The 19,960-nt window shown below is 46.2% G+C and overlaps 1 protein-coding gene across 7 annotated transcripts in view; it reads right to left on the reverse strand.

The window, feature by feature from the left end:
- flncb (filamin C, gamma b (actin binding protein 280)) overlaps nt 1–19,960 on the reverse strand; it is a 66,534-nt gene that overhangs the window by 26,088 nt on the left and 20,486 nt on the right. For 4 of the 7 annotated variants that reach the window (XM_072240998.1, XM_072240997.1, XM_072241000.1 and 1 more), the window contains exons 3-24: nt 19,507–19,604; nt 19,139–19,286; nt 18,714–18,832; nt 18,117–18,194; nt 17,284–17,446; nt 16,105–16,305; nt 11,915–12,052; nt 11,231–11,357; nt 10,255–10,391; nt 9,809–10,002; nt 9,137–9,250; nt 8,770–8,913; nt 8,117–8,240; nt 7,618–7,778; nt 6,737–6,827; nt 5,875–6,044; nt 5,491–5,608; nt 5,120–5,382; nt 4,069–4,666; nt 2,337–2,510; nt 605–767; nt 108–268 (exon numbers count right to left, since the gene is read on the reverse strand). In XM_072240998.1, the coding sequence (XP_072097099.1) occupies nt 108–268; nt 605–767; nt 2,337–2,510; nt 4,069–4,666; nt 5,120–5,382; nt 5,491–5,608; nt 5,875–6,044; nt 6,737–6,827; nt 7,618–7,778; nt 8,117–8,240; nt 8,770–8,913; nt 9,137–9,250; nt 9,809–10,002; nt 10,255–10,391; nt 11,231–11,357; nt 11,915–12,052; nt 16,105–16,305; nt 17,284–17,446; nt 18,117–18,194; nt 18,714–18,832; nt 19,139–19,286; nt 19,507–19,604 (3,684 nt within the window). Of the gene's footprint in view, nt 1–107; nt 269–604; nt 768–2,336; nt 2,511–4,068; nt 4,667–5,119; nt 5,383–5,490; nt 5,609–5,874; nt 6,045–6,736; nt 6,828–7,617; nt 7,779–8,116; nt 8,241–8,769; nt 8,914–9,136; nt 9,251–9,808; nt 10,003–10,254; nt 10,392–11,230; nt 11,358–11,914; nt 12,053–13,906; nt 14,033–16,104; nt 16,306–17,283; nt 17,447–18,116; nt 18,195–18,713; nt 18,833–19,138; nt 19,287–19,506; nt 19,605–19,960 lie in introns of all 7 variants that reach the window. The other 3 variants (XM_072240995.1, XM_072240994.1, XM_072240996.1) reach the window with 1 other exon arrangement.

The following is a 19,960-nucleotide window of genomic DNA, read 5'->3' on the forward strand; positions in this document are numbered from 1 at the left end:
AAAGCCTCGTCCCTCACTGCTCTGAGACTCTGCTCACAAGACATCAGCTGAACCGGTTCTGTGTCAGTAAGACGAGGAAAGTTAGTGGTTAGCTGGGCTGAGCTCACCTGGAATGGGGTGCCCCCCAAAGGTTATGTTGACATCGTAGTCTCCAGGAGTGAAGGGGATATACTCAACGCTGCAGCTGCCGTCCTTGTTGTCCTTACAGGACATTTTCGCCTCAGATGGGCCCTCAATGGCTAGTCCCAGGCCTCCAGTGCCTGCACCCCTGGGGGAGGAAAGAGGGAGAGAGAGACACAGAATGTGTCAGGCCAGGATCAGTATTTGCTGCGGTTTACACAAGACGTCACGCCTAAAGCCAATCAACTGTGTTTTGTTTCCATCTACCCGCTCACCCGCCACCCATCCACACTGCTGGAGACCTCCAATCAAAGCCAGGGCTCGGTGACTGGAGGCAAGGGAAAGGCATAAAGGAACATTCACCAGATTTATCCTTCTGGTAACTCAGTGGTTAGAGAAGAGTCTGCATGGACTGAGGAAGAGGTCAAAACGAGTGATCCAGTGTACACCTAATCATCACTCAACGTTCAAGGCTGCAGCTCACCTGGTTTCCACTGTGAACCGGTTAGGTTTGTTGACTAGACCTCCTTCCAGGCCTGGCCCATATGCCCGGACACGGCTGGGGTCACAGCCCTCAGTGACTCCAACCCTGAACGGACTCTTGGGGATTGGAACATCATCGTACAGCACTTCAATCATGTGCATTCCTGAAAGAGTCAGCAACATGGAAAGTTAAACTATAAAAGCACAGATCAGCAACAGCAGGCTGACAGCAAAATACATCTTATCTCAAAACTGCCATAAACAGATACTTTTCCTTGTAACAAGCAACATTTATTTTAAGTTTCATTTTTGTTTCTTTGATGATTCAGCAGCAAGAGGTATTCGCAAACAAAGGTGGCACTTTATACATATTAAAATTATATCATAAGAGACAAGATAATACTTATCCATGCCACACAATATACTGCCAGAGGGAACCACGTGACCAACAGCCTTTCCAATCTTTATCTCTCCCGATGTCCTTATCTTTATCTCTAGCTCTTAGCACTTGTTGTGACCCAGCCTAAGAGAAGATTCCCACTTGCACAAAGAGATTGCTGCTTTTTATACTCTTCACGACCCCTTTTTATCTCTCGCAAACTTTAGCCTAGACACGCACAACTTAAAAATAGAGACAGCAGGTGTGTAACGGGGAAAACATTCTTCCCCGGTATCTAATCTTTACGTTGTGTGTTCAAAATGGAGACAAAACACTGGTCAGTAAGAGAGAAAGCAGGCCAATACCAAATTGCAAGCTGACATCCTTTTATCTTACACATTTTAGCATGAGCAAAGGAGGAAAGCAAGTTAATTTTGATTCCTCCTTTGTTCATGCTTTACAGTTTAAAATCGATCAGAGAGTGGCTTCTTGCTTCACAGCCCAAAGGCACACATTGTATGGGGAACCTTCAGAAACTATCACTGCTCCAACAGAAGCCAAGAGCGCATCAAGGTCAGAGAGAAACGTGAACAAAATGGTGGAAAGAGGATCCACTGCAAGGCTTGATTAATCACGTCCGAGAAAAATCGTCTCCAAGTAACTTGTTTAAATATACAGTGTGGAATAGGCTCTTTGAGCGCACTGTGCCAGCAACCCCCAGTCACCCCTATTTAACCCTAAACTTATCACCAATTAACCTCCCCGGTTCATCTTCAGACTGGGAGAAGAAACTGAAGCACCCGGAGAAAATACATGCGTTCCACCCGAATTGAACTCCAAAACTTATGATGTTCCAAGCTGTAACAGCGTTGTGCTAATCACAATGAGCAGAATCAAATCAGTCAAGCCCATCAAATCTGTGCCACCACTTGATCATGGCTAATTTATTTTCCTTCTCAACTCTTTTCTCCTACCTTCTCCCTGTAACCTTTGACGTCCTTACTAATTAAGAACATATCAACCTCCGCTTTAACATGTCCAATGACTTAGCCTCCATAGCCGTCTATTGCAGTGAATTCCACAGATTCACCTCCTCTGGCTAAGAAATTCCTCCTCATCTCTGTTCAAAAGGGGCATTCTTTTATCCTGAGGGTGTCCCCTACTAGATTCTCATTAGCAGAAAAATACTCTCCACATCCACTCTAGATAGGCCTTTAAATATTCAGTAAGTTTCAATGAGATTCCCCTTTCAATCTTCTGAGCTCAAGTGAGTACAAGCCCAGAGTCATCAAACGCTTTAAAACCTTAAGGACTTCAAGTTAACAACTTTAAATAGAGGAGACTTATTACTCACCATCTTCATAGGCTGTATATTCCACATGGTAGGTTCCATCACCTTTATCCTTGATATAACTGTCAGTCATGGCCCCAGAAGGATTAACTATACGAATCTTGACATGGTTCCCACCAGTTTTATTAATAGCTCGACAGTCCACAGTGAACTCCGTAGTGACTTCTCGGAGCACCCCTGAACACAAGTTGGAATGGGATTAGGTGTTGATTTACCCGTCACAACAGTGATCCTGTTGCTCTGAATATTTGCACCAAAAGAAGTCCCACAATCAACCCCAGTAGAGATTGTTTTGTTTGATTAGTTAGAGGCTCTCTTCTCATTTTTTCAGATATTTACAAATTAGAAACTTTTTAAATACTAAGCTACCCACATTTCCATATCCTTTTGATATCACGGAAAATTTTTAGGTTTAAATCCTTATCAGAAGGATTTTTTTAAAATAGCAATCATTTGTGATTTGATTATGAAAATAAATTCAGGTATTATCTGATAGAAGAGGAAAGGGAACTTCAACTTCATTTACCTACAGAAAAATGGGGAAAAAATTTTCAGTTAGTTCACATGTCCTCTTTATGTGCTAAACATACATTGATACAATGTAAGTGGTACAAAGGGCTCATATGTCTAAAGATAAATTAGCTCGTTTTTATTCTCATATAAGCCCTATTTGTGATAGATGTCATTCTGAAGTTGCTTCCTTGACTCGTATGTTCTGGTCTTGCCCTTTTTTTAGATAATTATTGGAAAGATATCTTTGATATTATTTCTACAGCTTTGTGTATTGATATACAACCTCATCCCATTACTGCAATTTTTGGGTTACCAATGATGGAAGATGGTTAGTTATCCCCTTCAGCCTGCCGGATGATTGCATTCCTCACATTAATGACGAGCAGATCTATCTTATTGAATTGGTCAATCCTCCTACTACATTTCAATGGTTTTCTCAAACTATATCTTGCTTAAATTTAGAGAAAATCAGAAGTGGCACCTCTGATCCTTCGGTTAAATTTGAAGAAACTTGGAGACCATTTATTCAATATTTTCATATGATGTAGTTTGACCTTTTTCAAATCTTTTTTTTAAAAACTAAAAATATACGGATAGAGGAGTGGAGTTAACGACATCAATGATTATACCCAATGTAATATGTTAGCCCGACTTTGTTTTAGTTTAGTTTAGTCTTGCTTAGCTTAATTTAGTTGTGCTTTTTTTTCTTTTCCAGTTTGGGTTTTTTTTTTTTAGTTTTTTTTCCCAATTATCTTTTACCATGTTCAATTATATTTAGAGTTGGGGTGATCTAATATACTTGTATTATCAGCAATTTATATTTGCAAATGTTAGCTACTAATAATGTAATCCCATTCTCTGTTTATCATTGTTATGTTTATAATTTCAAAAATTAATAAAAAAACTTGAGAAGTTAGAGGCTCTCCCACAGACAGGTTAGCGCCCCACCAGAAGATTGTCATTTCCCAGGCAGCTCCCTACCCCGACTCTCCCTGCAGAGATACCACCTCCTCAACAAGTTCACTAAAGTTCCTCCTGCCTTGTTGACACCCCCCCCCCCCCGCTACCTCCACCACCCACCAGAGCTGGAGTTTTGGAAATTACACTAAAAGCAGCTCTGAAAATGATTTAATTGTATGGTTGTTCCATCATGGTGGATGCGAAATCCGGCTCTCCCAATGGGAGCTGTGACAATGGGTGCTCATATAGACGGTTCCCTTACCACGAGGTTCTATTCCTGGTCCGAACACCTTCACCGCCGCTGTATCAATCGCTGGATCGACCCTGACGCGAGCTGGGAATTTGGGCACTGCATGCCCGCCATATTTGATGGTGATGGTGTACATGCCGTGGAACGCCGGGATGTAGGTGATGGTATAGGTCCCGTCGCTGTTGTTCTGAATGTGGACCTCGGCCTTGACGCCGGTCTCCGAGATGATCTCAATAGTCAGATCAGCCTCCCCGGCCTTGGAGCAATCCACAGTGAACGTTCCAGCCTCGCCAACCTTGCCGCGCTCCAGCCCCGGACCACTGGCCGTGACCTTGCTTGGGTCAAAGACCGGCTTGATGTCCGCCTTGAAGGGGGACCCTGGGATATGGGCCTCGGCAAACAGGATGTTGACTGTATATTCACCTGGCTCCGTTGGCAGGTAGGAGACAGAGCAGGAGCCATCCCCATTGTCCTGGCACTCAATTTTAGCTTCACACGGACCTTCCACAGTCAACCCAAGACCACCAGTGCCAGCACCCTTGGTGTCAATGGCAAAGGGAGCTGGTTTCCCAACTACACCTCCCTTCAGACCTGGCCCATAGGCACGAACCTGAAATGCAACCAAAGTTCCTCATTATTGCCTACAAAGTCACATAACCATGTGGCTCAGAGCAAACGTCAAACTGCAATTGCAGCTGAATGCCCAGGCTGTGTAGATGGAAGTCATAACACAAGAAAACTATTTCATAGCACAACAAGTTCCTACAAAATTATTATTATGTTTTTGTGACATGGGCAGGGAAGGAATAACGGATAGATCCACTCTCTGGGGAGGGAAGGCAGAGTGGCTCTATCTACAGAAAAAGAGTGTTATTATTTCCACATTGCAATGAATAGAAAATACTAGTGTCAACCAAACTGATAATCTGGAGTTTGGTGGGACAGAGACAAGGGCAGAAGGCATCCCCTGTTCTATGACTATACAAGATAACCATCCACCTCTTGGCCGTCAGCAAGCCACTGTGAAAAGGGGATCTACCATCATCTGCATCAGTGGACTCACCTTGGTGGGGTCAGGAGGCATGACTCCTTCCACGGTGAAGGGGCTTCCAGGAACTGGATGTCCATCGTAGCCGACGTCCACCTTGTATGGTCCCTCCTCAGGCGGCATATACTTAACTGAGTAAATGTCACTGGTGGGTCCTGTCTCCACTTTGCACGGGATGGGGCGACGGGATGGAGACGTGATCTTAACATCAACCTTCCCCTGTCCCCCTGCACCTCGCGTGTTGACACTGAATTCCTGATCCTTCCCCACGTCAACCTCTGCAGCAACAAGAACACCAGGTTGTGTTTAGGTAAGTAACCTAACCAATGCAAGGCAGTTTCTAGGCATAGCCATCAAGATATTTACAAAACGGTTAACATCCTTACTGTTGTTCAGTCCCTGAACTTTGACCTTATTCATGTCAAGAGGTGGAGCCACATTAACCGTGAAGGGACTCTTCGGAACCTGGTCGCCACCGTAGGTTACCGTCACCAACATGTTACCCTGTAATCAATGGATTGTTGAAAGAGCACATCAGTAAACTTCAGATCAGTGCACACAAGACTTCAAAAAAATTCCAAGCGATGGTCCACCAAGTTTAACTCACCAAACCCAGGTACTCATCAAAGAACACAAGCACCCAACACAATCTGACACAGTACACAACCCCAGCCCGCAGGATACAAATACCCACTCTTTTCAAATACCAACCTCCTGGCTCCACACCCATACCACTCCCCACTCATTGTTCACACACTGCTTCGCCCCACCTGCTGCACAGCGGTGTATTTCACAGTGTAGGAGTAGTCGTGGTTATCGATGATCTCAAAGTCACGAACAGCCTCCCCCTTGGCTGCTCCGGAGAATTGTACGTCCAGACTGGCTTTGCCTGCCCCTTTGGTGTAGACGGTGAAGTGAGTGGGCTTCCCGACCTCGACACCTGCAAACAATACACGTCATCTGCTATGAGTACAGCATCAGAGTGTAACACCCCACCTCTCACCCGTCAGTCAGCCCGAAGTGTCGGCTGTACTCTCTTCCATAGGTGCTGCCTGGCCTGCAGAGTTCCCCCAGCATTTTGTGTGTTCCTCCTGCATATATCCATTTACCCGCACAAACGTGCATCTTCCACACTAGTCGGACTCCCACCTACGCTCCATGTGAGGGTTAACATGCCTTCGAAGCCCTCATCGCCATGCTCAGTCTGAGCAAGCCGGTCAGACCTAGAGCTGGACTTGAGGACTCTCACCACTCCGAAGCTCCTGATCCACTGGCCTTGAAAGATTGTGGATTATCAGAACCCGACTTGTTATAATTAACAGCCCTCAGTAACCAACAATAAATAGAGGGAAAGAAAAATAGTATTGCCAAGTTTGGTTGAACAAATTCTCCAGAGGCTGCATCAGAATTTCCCACCTCAGCTATCAAGCAACCTTCTATCTTCACACTTACAAGGAGTGGGAAGGCAAGGCTGACTTTTGAAGACCCAGTGGATTTATTTTCTTCCCCACACCCCTCAATCAGTTGCTCCCATGGCTGGGAGATCATTACTCAGCTCGCTCAGTTCAGGATTGTCTGGGAGGGTGACCTACGGTGTGACCACATCTCTCACAGTCAGTCAGCTTCGCTCACCAGTCCGGCTCAGTCCAGGGCCTTCAGCCTTGACTTTTCCAGCATCATGTGACGGCTCCACTTTAATGTGGAATGGGCTGATGGGAATCTCCTGCAAATAAATTGGACAGGATGTGATTAGGGAGGGTGCAAAAGGCATGGTTGGGAGATGAGAAAATACATCAGAGGGAGTTACAGAAAGACCAAGGTATTTCAGTATTCTACGCAAAAGGTCCTAAGCAACTGCACTGCACAGGATAGATTCTCAGACAGGGTGTGACAATGACCCAACCAGGCACAGCCACACACCATCCTTGCCCCTGACATGAAAATCCCATGAGGTGCAGTAGACTGCGTCCATTACTCACCTCCACCATTCACTGAGATCGTGGCCAATCTAACTGCATTCTTGAGAAGTTCTCCCTACCCCCTTTTATCCCCTCACCACTTTTCAAAAGTATTCAAATACTTCACTTGCCCAGAGTTCCGAAGATTCACAAACCTCAGAGACAATACATTGCCTCAGCTCCATCTTACATGGGCCATCCACTTTATTTTTAAAGCAACAACTGCCTAGTTCCAGGTTCTGCCACAAAAGGGAGCAGCTCCATCTCCCCTCTTCCCCAAACTGCTGGATTGCACCCCACATTTCACCATCCGGAGTCACCAACCCCCCTCTAGACAGAATTGCTTTCTGTTTACCCTCCATGCTATGAAATGCACAATTCAGGAATTACAGCTTTATGTGGATCATGTTGAAGGTTGCAGAGCCTCTTTGTCTTTCCCCTGTGGCTGGAAGAACACTCTTCACAAGACAATCACCAACCCTTTCAGCAGCAGGCAGGCAAGAGAACGGAACTGAGCACACAATTGCATAACAAGGCCCAAGCAGCGTCTCGTACCTGGTCAGCGAACAGCACCATGATGGTGTAACGCCCAGCGCCTGGGGGCGTGTACTTCACTGTGAAGGTATCGTTGTCATTCTTAATTATGTCGAAGTCGATGTCAGCCTCAGCTGGTCCCACAACCCCTGGCGCACACTTAATGCCAATGCTTACATCACCTGTCAGAGGAAAGGGCAGCATGAGACCAACAGAAGACAGCCCAGCACCCAACCAGACAGTGACACCCATGGCTTACAACACTGCATGCCAAGCCAATCATCTGTAACATGTTGCAACAGTTAAATGTCTTTGTCCAAATCCATAACCTTCATGATTTACCTTCAACAAATCCAGTCAATCAGCTCGCTGTCAACCCACGTTTTCCAAGTATAAATCAACTTTACCCTAGTTATTAAGTAGATTCCCCACTATCAGCTTTTGACTGGCTGGCTTCGTTATTCCCTTCCTCTTTAAATATCAAGGAGGAAACTGGGTGGATATTTTCCCAGAAGCTCACCCTGTCCAGCCTCACTGCAGTCCACCGTAAAGTAAGTGGGCTCATTAGCCTTAAGTCCAGTTTTCTCCACTCCTGGTCCATAAACCTTCACCTTGTCTGGGTGACAGCCTTCACCCACAGATACCTGGGGATGTGTGAAACAGAAGTTACCACAGTCAATTCACGACACAAGCCAGTGAAAGGCAAAGCAGCAACACAGAACCAGAAGTACAATGTCAACGTAGAACAGTGAAGGCCCTTCATGGAACCAACCCTTTAACCCACTCCAAGAGCAATCTAACCCTTCCTTCCCACATTTTTCTTTCACCCATGTGTTTAAGCACATTCAGTTGTAATAAAAGTCTTATAACACAGGTAAACATCATTGTGCAACACCAAATTCATCGTCTCTTCAGCACATTACCTCATCAGCTCCCTCTCCCAATTAACAATTCATCACACTCATCTCTTATTGCACTGACCCATTCCAAACAATCGCCAACCCCTCCGATCCCAATCCCACCGATACCACCAACCACCTGCACCTCCCATTCTTCGTCGGAAAGAGTCTCCGCGTTTCTAGTTCCAGCACCCCACGCTCCCTTCCCAAGAACTTCTAACTGGGTTCAATAGGCCATTCATACTACCACCTTTCCCCCGTACTCCCCACTTACTCTGAAAGGACTGTTCGGGACATTGACAGAGCCCCAGCTGATGATGATGGTATGTTTGATGGGCTTCTGTGGCACGTACACACAGAAGAACGTGTTGTCCCGGTTATCTTTGATTTGAATGTCAATGGGAATACCTTCCGCATCCTAGGAAGACAGAAACAAACTGAAAACTTGGCCAGCTCAGTTGGGAAAGATCAAAATCCGTCTCTTAAACAGACCCTCAAATCTAATTAAATAGAATATTCCCACCCCGTGCCAACCGGCTCTGAACTTTTAAGATTTAAAAATCAGCAAGCCTACTCTCGTGAAGGTTGCCTCCCACCTCCCCTGATCCTCGCTGGTATCGACCAAGAGTGCAAGGCATTACCTGTGCGTAGATCTTGAGCTCTCCCTTGCCAGCAGCTCGAGCATCAATTGTAAACTCAGCTGGCTTGTTGACGATACAGCCTGTTGGTTCCAGGCCCGGGCCGAAAGCCTTCACCTAGAGAGTAGGATCAAAACGAGAGTATTACCTCACCCACAACAAGCTATGGGGATAAGCAGGAACTGAACGAGAAGGCAGAGCAACCATGAATTTGGAGACAGGAGACTATAGATGAAGGAGGTCTACAAAAAAAAAAAAAAAAAAAAAAGCAGCAAGCAAGCAGCTACAGAGGGATGCACAAATCTGGGGTCCACAGACACATCGGTTAATGGTAGGGGTCCATAGCTTAAAGAAAGGTTGTGAACACCTGTGCTACAGGAAGGTAGCAGATCAAGCAGCATCTGTGCAGGCAAAGGACTGGACAACAGTGGTCAAAGCCAAACGTGACCCCTCTGGAGACACAAGCCAAGATAATGCAATCCCTCTTCAGGATCTTAACCCTTAGTCCTCTGGTCATATTCTTGCACTGTGCGCACTCTTCTAAAGCCAAAAGGTTGATACTAAAAGTCAGAGCCCTGACCTACAGTACTCAGGATATTGTTTGATCTGGGGGACAGCAAAACTACTGTATGTGCACAGTTCCATTCTGGTCACCATCCAGCTCTCTACACTCACCTTCTCTGGGAAGCTGTCGTTGTTTGCTGGCAGGATGTGAGCCATGAAGGGACTATCCTTAATATCTTCATCATCACAAATCACGTGCACTGCATAGTCACCGGGCTCAGTAGGCCAGTATCGCACGTCACACGAGCCGTCCCCTTTATCATCGCACTCGATCTTCGCCTGCGATGGACCTTCAATGGAGAAGCCTGGGGCAAAAAGATTACAATGCAGCTCTCAGATTGAAGATTATATGCCTTCAGAAGCCTATTCCCAAAGCAGGTACACCAAGACATGTAAGATGCAGAAACACTTCACCTGATATTTTGTTAAGAGTCTCATCTTTGCATCAGTCAGATACAGACTAAACTGAAAGAAGCAGCCAAGTAAAAACGGGTCTGGTGCTTAGATCCAAACCTGTGTTGACCTTCACAACTATCCCAAGGAGATACAACACTTACCTAGTGTCCCAACTTCAGTGCCAATTGCCTCCACGACAAAATCTGCTGACTTTCCCACCACACCGGTCTCCAGTCCTGGTCCCCAGGCTCGCACCTTCTGAGCTCCAGCTTCAGGTCCAACTTGCACTTCAAACGGGCTGAGGGGACAACACACAGGTCAGTATGCACACACCCAACAATGCAGCTTACATTCAATTAACATTGGGAAAGATTCAATGGCTTTAAACTGAAGAAAAAAGCAGGGAATTTTAACGTAGGCCCAGAGCTCCACACATGTTAACCGTTTCATTCCCAGAATCATTCTTGTGAACCTTGTTTGGACCTTGCCCAATGCTAGCACATCTTTTCTTAGACAAAGGGCCCAAAACTGTTCACAATACTCCAAGTGTGGTCTGACCAGCATCTTATAAAGCCTCAGCTTTACATCCTTCCATTTATATTCTAGTCCTCTTGTAATAAACGCTGACATTGCATTTACAGAGTTGAAGAGGAATTTCTTCAGCCAGAGGGTGGTGAATCTGTGGAATTCATTGCCAGAGACAGCTGTGAAGGCCAAGTCATCTGGGAATACTTAAAGCAGAGGTTGTCAGGTTGTTGATTATTCAGGGCATCAAAGGTGACAGGGAGAAGACAAGAGAATGGGGTTGAGTAGGATAATAAATCAGACATGATGGAATGGTGGTGCAGACTTATGAAATTTGAGTGTCCTGCCCAACATGTTGTTAAATTCCTTAAAACCAAAAGTTTAATTTAAAGTCCTAGATCAGGGGTTCACAACCTGATGTCCAGGGACCCCTTTAGTCAATGGTAGGGGTCCATGGCATAACAAAGGTTGGGAACTCCTGTCCTAGAGGACATTAGACAAGTAGAACTGGAACCAGGGAAAGGAGGAAAGGAGAACCTCTGTTGTAGTTAACCAAGTTAATTCTGTCTCCATATTGAATCAAACAGAAATGTTTTGCTAACTCCGACTCACCTTCTTGGAATAGCATAACCACCCCAGGTGATGGTCACCACATATTTGCCTCCAACCATCGGATGATATTCACATTCGTAGGCACCGTCACCAACATCGCGGACCTTCACAGGCTCCTCTGTGCCCTCTGGAAGAGAGAAGACGGAGGCCAGTGAGTGATGGTTGCCGAATGCATGTCCTCAATCGGGCGTTTCAACAGCTGCACCTTCTCAGGCATTTGGTTGGTCAACCAATCCGAAGCTTCTGCTCAGCGGTAATGAGGATCAGATGTAGAGATGTAGCCGGGGCAGAAGTGCATCCAATATCAAAAGATTTTTAGCACAACTCTGCCGAAAGTTACTGGGGAAAACCCTGGCTTCCGGAATCCACAAGCCATAATGCAGAGATCCCCAGGACGGTGTGAGTCATGTTGGAAAAGGACAATAACTTCCAGCCCTATCCCTGGAAATCAGGGACCACTCAATCACGAGGACACTGATTGACCACACAGTCCCTGGATAGGTGTGGGATGCACAGTGGAGAGCAGTGAAGAAAGAGAATGATCCACGCAAGTCCGGAACCGACCCACAGACACAGGAAATGTGTTCCACCACTTAACCCAGGGTCACCTCCTCCCATCCCTTCCCCAAATGATATTGTGTCCCCAGCCAAGCTGGGATGCACAATCCTAACCAGCCAACTTACTGGGTCCTTTGATGACAACCTTCAGCTCTCCAGTGCCCGCTCCTTTGGTGAAGACTTTGAAGTCGGTCACCTCCTTCACTCGCACTCCTTTGGGCTGCAGGCCTCTCCCCGAGGCTCGACATGCATTGGGATTGCACGCTGCAGAAAGCACAGGCGATTCAGGTTAATGTCAGGACATCCGATGCACAGAAAGCTCCAGCACAGTCTACAGTCACATCACATAACCACATCTACAGGACTCCTGTTACAAGAGGAATCAGAAAACCTGCCGGCTTAGCAAGCAAATAAACCAGCAGCCACTTCTGCCATAAACGCTACCTCAGACTAGAGGCTCCACTGGGATAGAGGGGGTTTCTGGACATTGCCCACAACACTGGGATAGAAATACGGGAAGTCAGCAAGGAATCCTGCTCTAACCACTGGCCCAGGGCAGACAGGGAGGGACTACCTCTCCACATACAGATGACAGACCATCTTCCTGTCCAGGAGAGGAAATGTGAAGAAAGCTCTCAACTCCGAGTGGAGTCATCGGGACACCATCATGATGGCGTTTTTTTTAAAGCAGACTTTCTTATTTTTACGAGGCCAAGTTGCTAGCTCGATGCTCAACCCAGCACAGATGGAAAACGTGCAAGGGAGCCGGCTGGATTCGAACTCGGGAGCCTTCGCTCCGAAGTCCGGCGCTGATGCCACTACGCCACCGGCCGGCTGAGAGGAAATGTACACAGCCCAAATTGCATGTTATCAAAAATTACAGGGGTGGGGTTCTTAATCAGCAAAGTGCTAGGAGGAATGGATTTTTGCCATTGGCGAGGTGCTGGATTTTAGGAAGTCATATCAAGATAGGACCTGAGATCAGAGGAACCTTGTGTTCCAACAAGTAAATGGCTCACTGAAATGGGAGTCACAGGTACACAGAGTGTTGAGGGCTTTTGACATGCCGGCCCTCATCAGCCAGGCACTGAATATAAAAGTTGGCAGGTTGTGGTGCGGGGGTACAGAATGCTGGTCAGACTACTCTTTGATTATTATGTCCAGTGTAGGTTGCCCCGCTACAGGAAAAATGCTATTAAACTGGAAATTGTGCAGAAAGGACGTGGCCAGAATGAGGGGGACTGAATCATAGGGAGGAGGTTGGACAGCCTAGGAGCATAAAAGACAGAAGTGATCTCCGAAGAATACAAATACTCTTTCATTCCAGAGATGGGGAATTGCAGAAGTTAAAGTGGATAGGTTTAAGGTGAACGGGGAAATATTAATCGAAACCCAAGGGCCACTCTTATATTAATGATAGAAAGGATGGCACGTCTGTGGAATGAGCTGCCAGAGAACGTGGTTCAGGCAGGTTACAATAACAGCTGGACAGGCATACGGACACAAATGGTTGAGAAGGCCATGGGCTAAACACTGGCAAATATGAGTAGCTCGGATGGGGCATCATGATTGGCGAGGGCCAGTTGGGCTGAACAGCCGGCTTCCCTATTGCACACCGACTAACTGATTGCGATTTTAATCACATGTCCCAGTCTCCATCAAGTTGGAGAAACAGTTCTAGGAAAAGGAATGCACAGAATTATCCGGTGATTAACAAACCATTCCACTCAAGAACTGCAGAAGTGCAGAGCCATTCCAGCAAAACATGGCAGCCAACTTGCCCACCCCAGAACAGTCGCAGTACATCTCAACACCAAGTTAGTAAAGACCAGGAATACGAAGCCACTAACCACCCTCCAGCCCACGTAAGACTTACATTGACTCATGGGGTCGATGACCATCCCAGGGATGGCAGTGGCCTGTGAGCCAGTACCCCATGCACAGAGGGCACGACCAGCAACTTCTTGTACAGACAGGGGCACACTGTTCACGGATATAGTCAGACACACAGCTCACATCCCCTCAGACACGTGACTAGCACCCGTCAGACAAGCATGACCAGTAACTCTTCATACAGACAGAAGCACAGGCAGCCACTCAGCTCAGGCCAATACTAACGTGGTCGTTTGGGTTTGGGAGGAGGGGGTGGCGCTTTCTTCGCCTTCTCTGCCGGCGGGGTGCGGATGGACTGAGGAACAATCATAATTGGAGCTGGTGTAGTAGCCGGGGCCGGTGGGGGGGGTCCTGAGGTCGGTCCGGGCACAAGTCATGGAGAAGAAAAGATGAAAGAGATATAATATTCGGTGTTGAGTGGCAGAGCTTAGTGCCGTTTCCTGCAGTTCAGCGGAAGTGGGGTTGGGGGAATATCGTAGCGTTCTGAGCTCTCCAGGCACATTCTTAGAGTGGAGAAAAGATTCTGCAGTGCCCAGTGCCACTCAGTCTCTGCTTTACTACAGCACAGCCCCAGCTTCCAAACCACTTTCACAGTCTCAGCCTCCAAATGCCCACCAGGGCAGACCCAACCCCAACAGACCGTGGTCAGAACCATCTTGCACCTTCATTACTGCCCCGCTATAATCAGCCTCATCTTCAAGGAGAACACAGCTAGTCCTGCTTCGTCTTGACTTTCTGTACTAACTAGCCATCCACACTGGCCCCAATGTTACCAATTCAGTAACTGTGCATTGGGCACTTTCAAACCACCAATTCCCCCCCTGCCCCCCACTGAAAGCAGGGATTCCCAACACTTTTTTTAAATGCCATGGAGCACCACCGTTAAGCAAGGGATCCGTGAACCCCAGGTTGGGAACCCTGCCTTAAACCCAAGCTTGTGCCCTCTCCAACCAAGGGAGCGCCCTCCCCACCCATTGTGACCCCGAGAAACTAAATCTGCTCTGAAGATGCTGTCCAGTCATTTTATCTTTTGGAAACCCCTGAGCAAGATAGACACCCCACAGAACAAAAGCTCATTTTTCTCAACAAGCATGAGGAAGTTGATAAAACCCCCACGAGATCCATTTGCTCACTACTAATTTATTGGCTGTTCATAGCAGGCTTTATTTAAAAAGGTCAGAAGGAAAGAAGAACATCATGCGCTCTCTCACTCTCATGTTGCCCAATGGCTAGAAGTACAGCTGGCCTATTGACATGGGATCTGTCAACACCTTCATCTCTGTTCAGCTGGATCTCCAACCAGGCACAATGAATGAACATTCCCCACCCATAAAAATGTAGCCATTTAATGAATATCCAAATGATTTGTTTATGGTAGGAAACTAAATACCTTACACACTGAATCTGTACTGATAGCAAAGCAAGATTGCTCCCCAGAGTATGATAATCATTTGTTCCAATAACAATGCTAAAGAATCATGCCATTAGGATCAAACGATAACCCAGAATAGAGAATAACTAATGGCACAGGTTCAGATCAGCAATGAGGCAATTCAATTCAATCATCAGCCACAAGGTCAACACTGCCTATTCTTGGTCAATTAACAACTTCAAGTTCCATGCTGAAACCCACTCTACAATGTAAATATGTTTGACAGCACTGCTTGAAGACAAAAAGTTCCTCCTCTCTTGTTCTGATTAACTGCATCAAAATCATATGCAAAAAACAAAAAGACATTAAACACACTCTTGTAGGCTGTGCACAATTGGTTACTGTGACTTGTGCCCCCCCCGCCCGACCCCGTTAAAACAGTGACTTCACTTGTTGCAAACCATTTTGAATCACTCCAGGGTTTGCGAAAAGACACTTTAGAAATGAAGGTTCTTTTACGTACATACACACTCAGGCAGCCCGTGGGAGCTTTACTGCAGTGACCCACAGACTCCATTCAGAAGATTTCTTTTCTTCCCCCCTCCCCCCCCCAAAAAAAGTTCAAATCACAATTGACTGCGTTTGTGGCATTAACGCAAGGACTGAATCCAGTGTCACTACTTGTAAAGTGTCAGCCTTCAATTCGCTGCCCGGTCCCCTCACCCAGCCCACTCTCTCTAACTTTACAAGCCACTGATTTTACAATCTCTATCATGACACTGGCCCACAAATATTCAATTACCCCCCCCATTATACTTCTGAGTTCCCCACCCCAAAACATCCATACTCCTTGCCCATCCCATACCCTCATATTCACATTCCTTCCACTTCACCAAAGGCACGATCACTTCCTTACCTCTTAACTTCCCCTCTGGTCTCTTTTCCCATAACCTTTTGCTTGCTTCCCTCTCGATAAAAAAGCTAAGCAATGGAGTGTAGGACAAAGGTTCCTTGCCCAGAAGAGCCCAGGAGCAGTGTGTGTGGACCTTACCTTCTGAGATGTTTACAGTGAAGGGGCTCTTGGGTATTGGGGCTCCAGCAAAAGTCACATGGACGGTGTGAGGACCTTCGAGTAGAGGTCTGTAAGTGCAGCGGTAAACATTGTCTCCTTTATTCTCCAGAATCACTTCCACCGTATCCCGCCGGCCTTGGGGATCAACAATGACAACGCCAACATCTCCTGATCCAGCACCTGTAGGGAAAAGGGGCTGTTGCCAGTACACTCTCAACAACAGTACACTAACAGCAACAGGCAGTGGGCAGAAGTTACCATTCTTCATCAACATTGAAATGCAATGGAATCAGAGGAGGGTCTCTAGATACATCTGGTCACCCAACACAACTCCTTCCCAGTCCCAAGCTTCAGACTGCAAACAGGATAGCAAATGCAAAAACATGGATGTCTGATGAAAGCTTACAAATCTCTGCTGAATAGGTCCTAGAGAACAAGGACATCAAAAGCAGAGGTGGTTTACTCGGAAGACTCAATGGGGCAAGAGACTTCAGCAAGTGGAGGGAATACAGGAGCTGGATTTGTTCTACACCAAGAAAAGCAGGTTACAGGGGCACCTAAAGAGATGCTCAAGAGGCTTTGTTCAAGAGAGTAGAAAGGGACTCCTCAGGAAAGTGGGTCAGTAAACCAAGCTTACCAATTCACAAAGGACTAGAGGGGGTAAAAGTCTTGGGGAGCTGGAGCACACCACACTGAAACATTCAAGGATCATTTGAAAGGCAACTGGATGTAAACATGGAGAACCAATTACTACATTTACATGGAAAAGTGGCATACAAACTAAAACTGAGAAGGTTTAAGAACTGACCCAGAGATGCAGCAAGGTAGGCTATTGGTTTCTTTCCCTGCAGAGTCACCCTTCAATTGAATGAGGATAATTATTCCCAAAAAAATTAGTTTTAAAATTAAAACATCTCATTAACACACACAAAATGCTGGAGGAACTCTGCAGGTCAGGCAGCATCTATGGAAATGAATAAACAGTCAGCATGTTGGGCCGAGACCCTTCATCTGGACTGGAAAGGAAGGGGAAGGGTGCCAGAATAAAGGGGTGGAGAGAGAGGGAGGGAGAACCAAGCTGGTGACAGGTGAAGCCAGGTAGATGGAGTAGGGAGGCCCTTTGCCTTTTCCTCTTATCACCTTCACCCTGGAACTCACCTGCAGTGTAAATGTCGAAGTAGGTTGGCTTGTTGGCCACATTCCCATTCAGCTCCAGACCAGGGCCTTGAGCAGTCACCTTGTTTGCATCACCCAGAGCCATGCCAATCTGGACTTTGAAAGGGCTTTTGTCAATTTGCTGCCCAGCAAATAAAACTGTTACCTGGAGGTGAGCACAAAAAGGCAGAGTTAACACAAGTCTGACTGCTGCATACCACAGTACAGTAAGCCCACCTTCCTATCAGCCATTCATATGGAGTACAGGGATCTACAGCTACAATCTGACCTGGAGTGGCTGCACTAAGTTCAGAACATTAAGAGGTGACCTGAGCAAGTTTGAAGATAACTCAAGAAGCTAATGACCTATTTGCAAGCGACATCCCCTGATTTGGTGAAAACAAGACACAGAAACCAGAATGAGCTTTCTAAGATGGGATGCTTCTTTCGGGCACAAAGGGTGGTAGAAAATGTAGAAACACAATCACCCCTTCTAAAAAAATAGTAAACTAGGGTCAAAATGGATCTATCAAGGTCAAGATGGTCTTCAATCCCCAATTAAAACCCAAGGACAGGCAGCAGAGTTGAGGTGCAGATTATTGAGAAGCAGCACAGTTTTGTGATGTACCAAGGGCAAAGTGCCATCAGTGGGCTAGCTTCACCCAAGAGCTTCTGGCACGTAGTTCCCAAACATTACTGATGGGGGAAAAACCCAGCAGGAATTCCAAATATCCGAGTGGAGCAATTTACATCCCGTGCTCAAGGACAGGGCACGCCAGTGGGAGGTATGAAGTGTGAGACGAAGCTCGTCCTGGCTGACCTGATCAAAGAGTTACCTTATGAAGTCCAGCAACTTTGGGTATGTAGGAGACAGAGTAAGTGCGGTTCTTGTCGTTGTTTGCAACCACTCTTGCCTGTACAAAGAAAGTAAAATGGTCATTCTGCTCCGCATGGATTATTCCCTGGCCAGACACTTCAGGATACACAATCCCAACACAAAAATAGTTTCTTTTCTTTTTAAGTCTTTTTATTAAATTTTCAAAATTATAAACACAGTAACAATGTTGATACAAAGAGATTGAAATAATCTTAATAAACATATACAAAAAAGATTAAGTAACATAGGTATAATAGACTCCCAAACTCATAATGAAATTAGTCATATAAAAAAATAAAAAGAAAAAATATATATATAAACAAAGAAAAAAACCCCAAAAAGAAAAAAAACTGAATAGTAAACCCAAAAAACAGAACAAAACAGGGCTAGACCAGTATCTTGAATCAGACACGTTCAGTAATGTCGTCAACTCCACTCCTCTATTCATAAAACATAGTTTCAATAAACCCCTTGGAGCAAGTAGCAATGAGCATTAAATAACAGTCTTCAACAATATCCATTGCTGAAAACAACTACCAAAAAGCACGTTCATTACCTCTTCAGTGTGGCCTTCAGGATCTTCCACGAACACCAGGACCTCTCCAAGACCAGCATTGATTGTCTCCACTGTGAATTCTGCAGGCTTTAGGACTACGTTACCTTGTGGCTCAATACCTAGAATCAGATACAAGAGGCACTATCACAATAACATTCCTACCAGGTCAAAGGACACCACTATCCCCACACCTGATTTAAGAACATGGTCACGCTGACACACCGTTCCCCAAGTCCAAGGGTTTGCCCTAACTCATCTTCTGCTGTCCCTTAACCTAGCTGGAAGGACATACAACAGGCAGAAAACTACCCTTTAGTACAGGTCAGTTGGACAGAACACCAGTTATCCTGGGAAACAGTTGAGAAAGGTACTGGATAGTCACTAGGCCAAGAATTATGGTATCACTTGGAGAGGAATGTCCTTACCTGGCCCATAAGCTCGCGCTTTCTTGGGGTTGAGTTTTGTCCTGAGTGGAGCACCAGGCTTGAGCTTTGCCTTTGGGAACTGCGAGAGATAGGTCATCACCGAGTGCTCATCTACATTGGGGTCCACAATCTCCTCAGGGGCAATTACCTTCAGAGAGAGCAAAGATCAGGGGTGAGAGATCAAATGTGAGAGGCATGCCTGGAGGAGCAAGAGGGGTGGGGGGGGGGGGGAGAAGACAAATTTGAAGATCTGATTGAGTATGAGCGATGTCTGGATCCAAAAAAAAATGCGCAGGAGACAGATTCTACTGAACTTGCTCCACAGATTCTGTGGCATCTTCACAGATACAAAGAATGAAGACACTCACCTGAGGAACCCCCAGCCAATCGTCAGCTTGCTGCATGGCCTCCCGGGCATTGCCCACGGGCTGATTTGGGTCCCAATCCTGCCAGTCGGGGCACAGACCTGCGGGCACAACAAACACCATTCAAATGAAGAAACAAAGCAGCGTGGAATCCCTGAGAAAACCCACACACCAAAAACCTCAACCTCCATAACCACTGGGTGTCAAACACTTCCAACATCACCAGTTCACTCTATCGGCCTAGTTCTGGGTAGCTTTATTCTGCTCAAACACAATGGAACATAAAAGATCTCACACACACATCTATAGTGCAATAACCGTGGACCAGGACCCAGAAAACTCCCATTAGCACCGTGCTGTCAGTGAAGCTGGTGCCATGATTGATCGCCAATCATCCCGACTGCAGGCTGCACACGCAACCAGCATCACTACCCCTGTTCCTGACCAGTAACGTAGC

Source organism: Mobula birostris, chromosome 23, assembly GCF_030028105.1.
Source record: "Mobula birostris isolate sMobBir1 chromosome 23, sMobBir1.hap1, whole genome shotgun sequence".
In the NCBI taxonomy this organism is placed as follows: Eukaryota; Metazoa; Chordata; class Chondrichthyes; order Myliobatiformes; family Myliobatidae; genus Mobula; species Mobula birostris.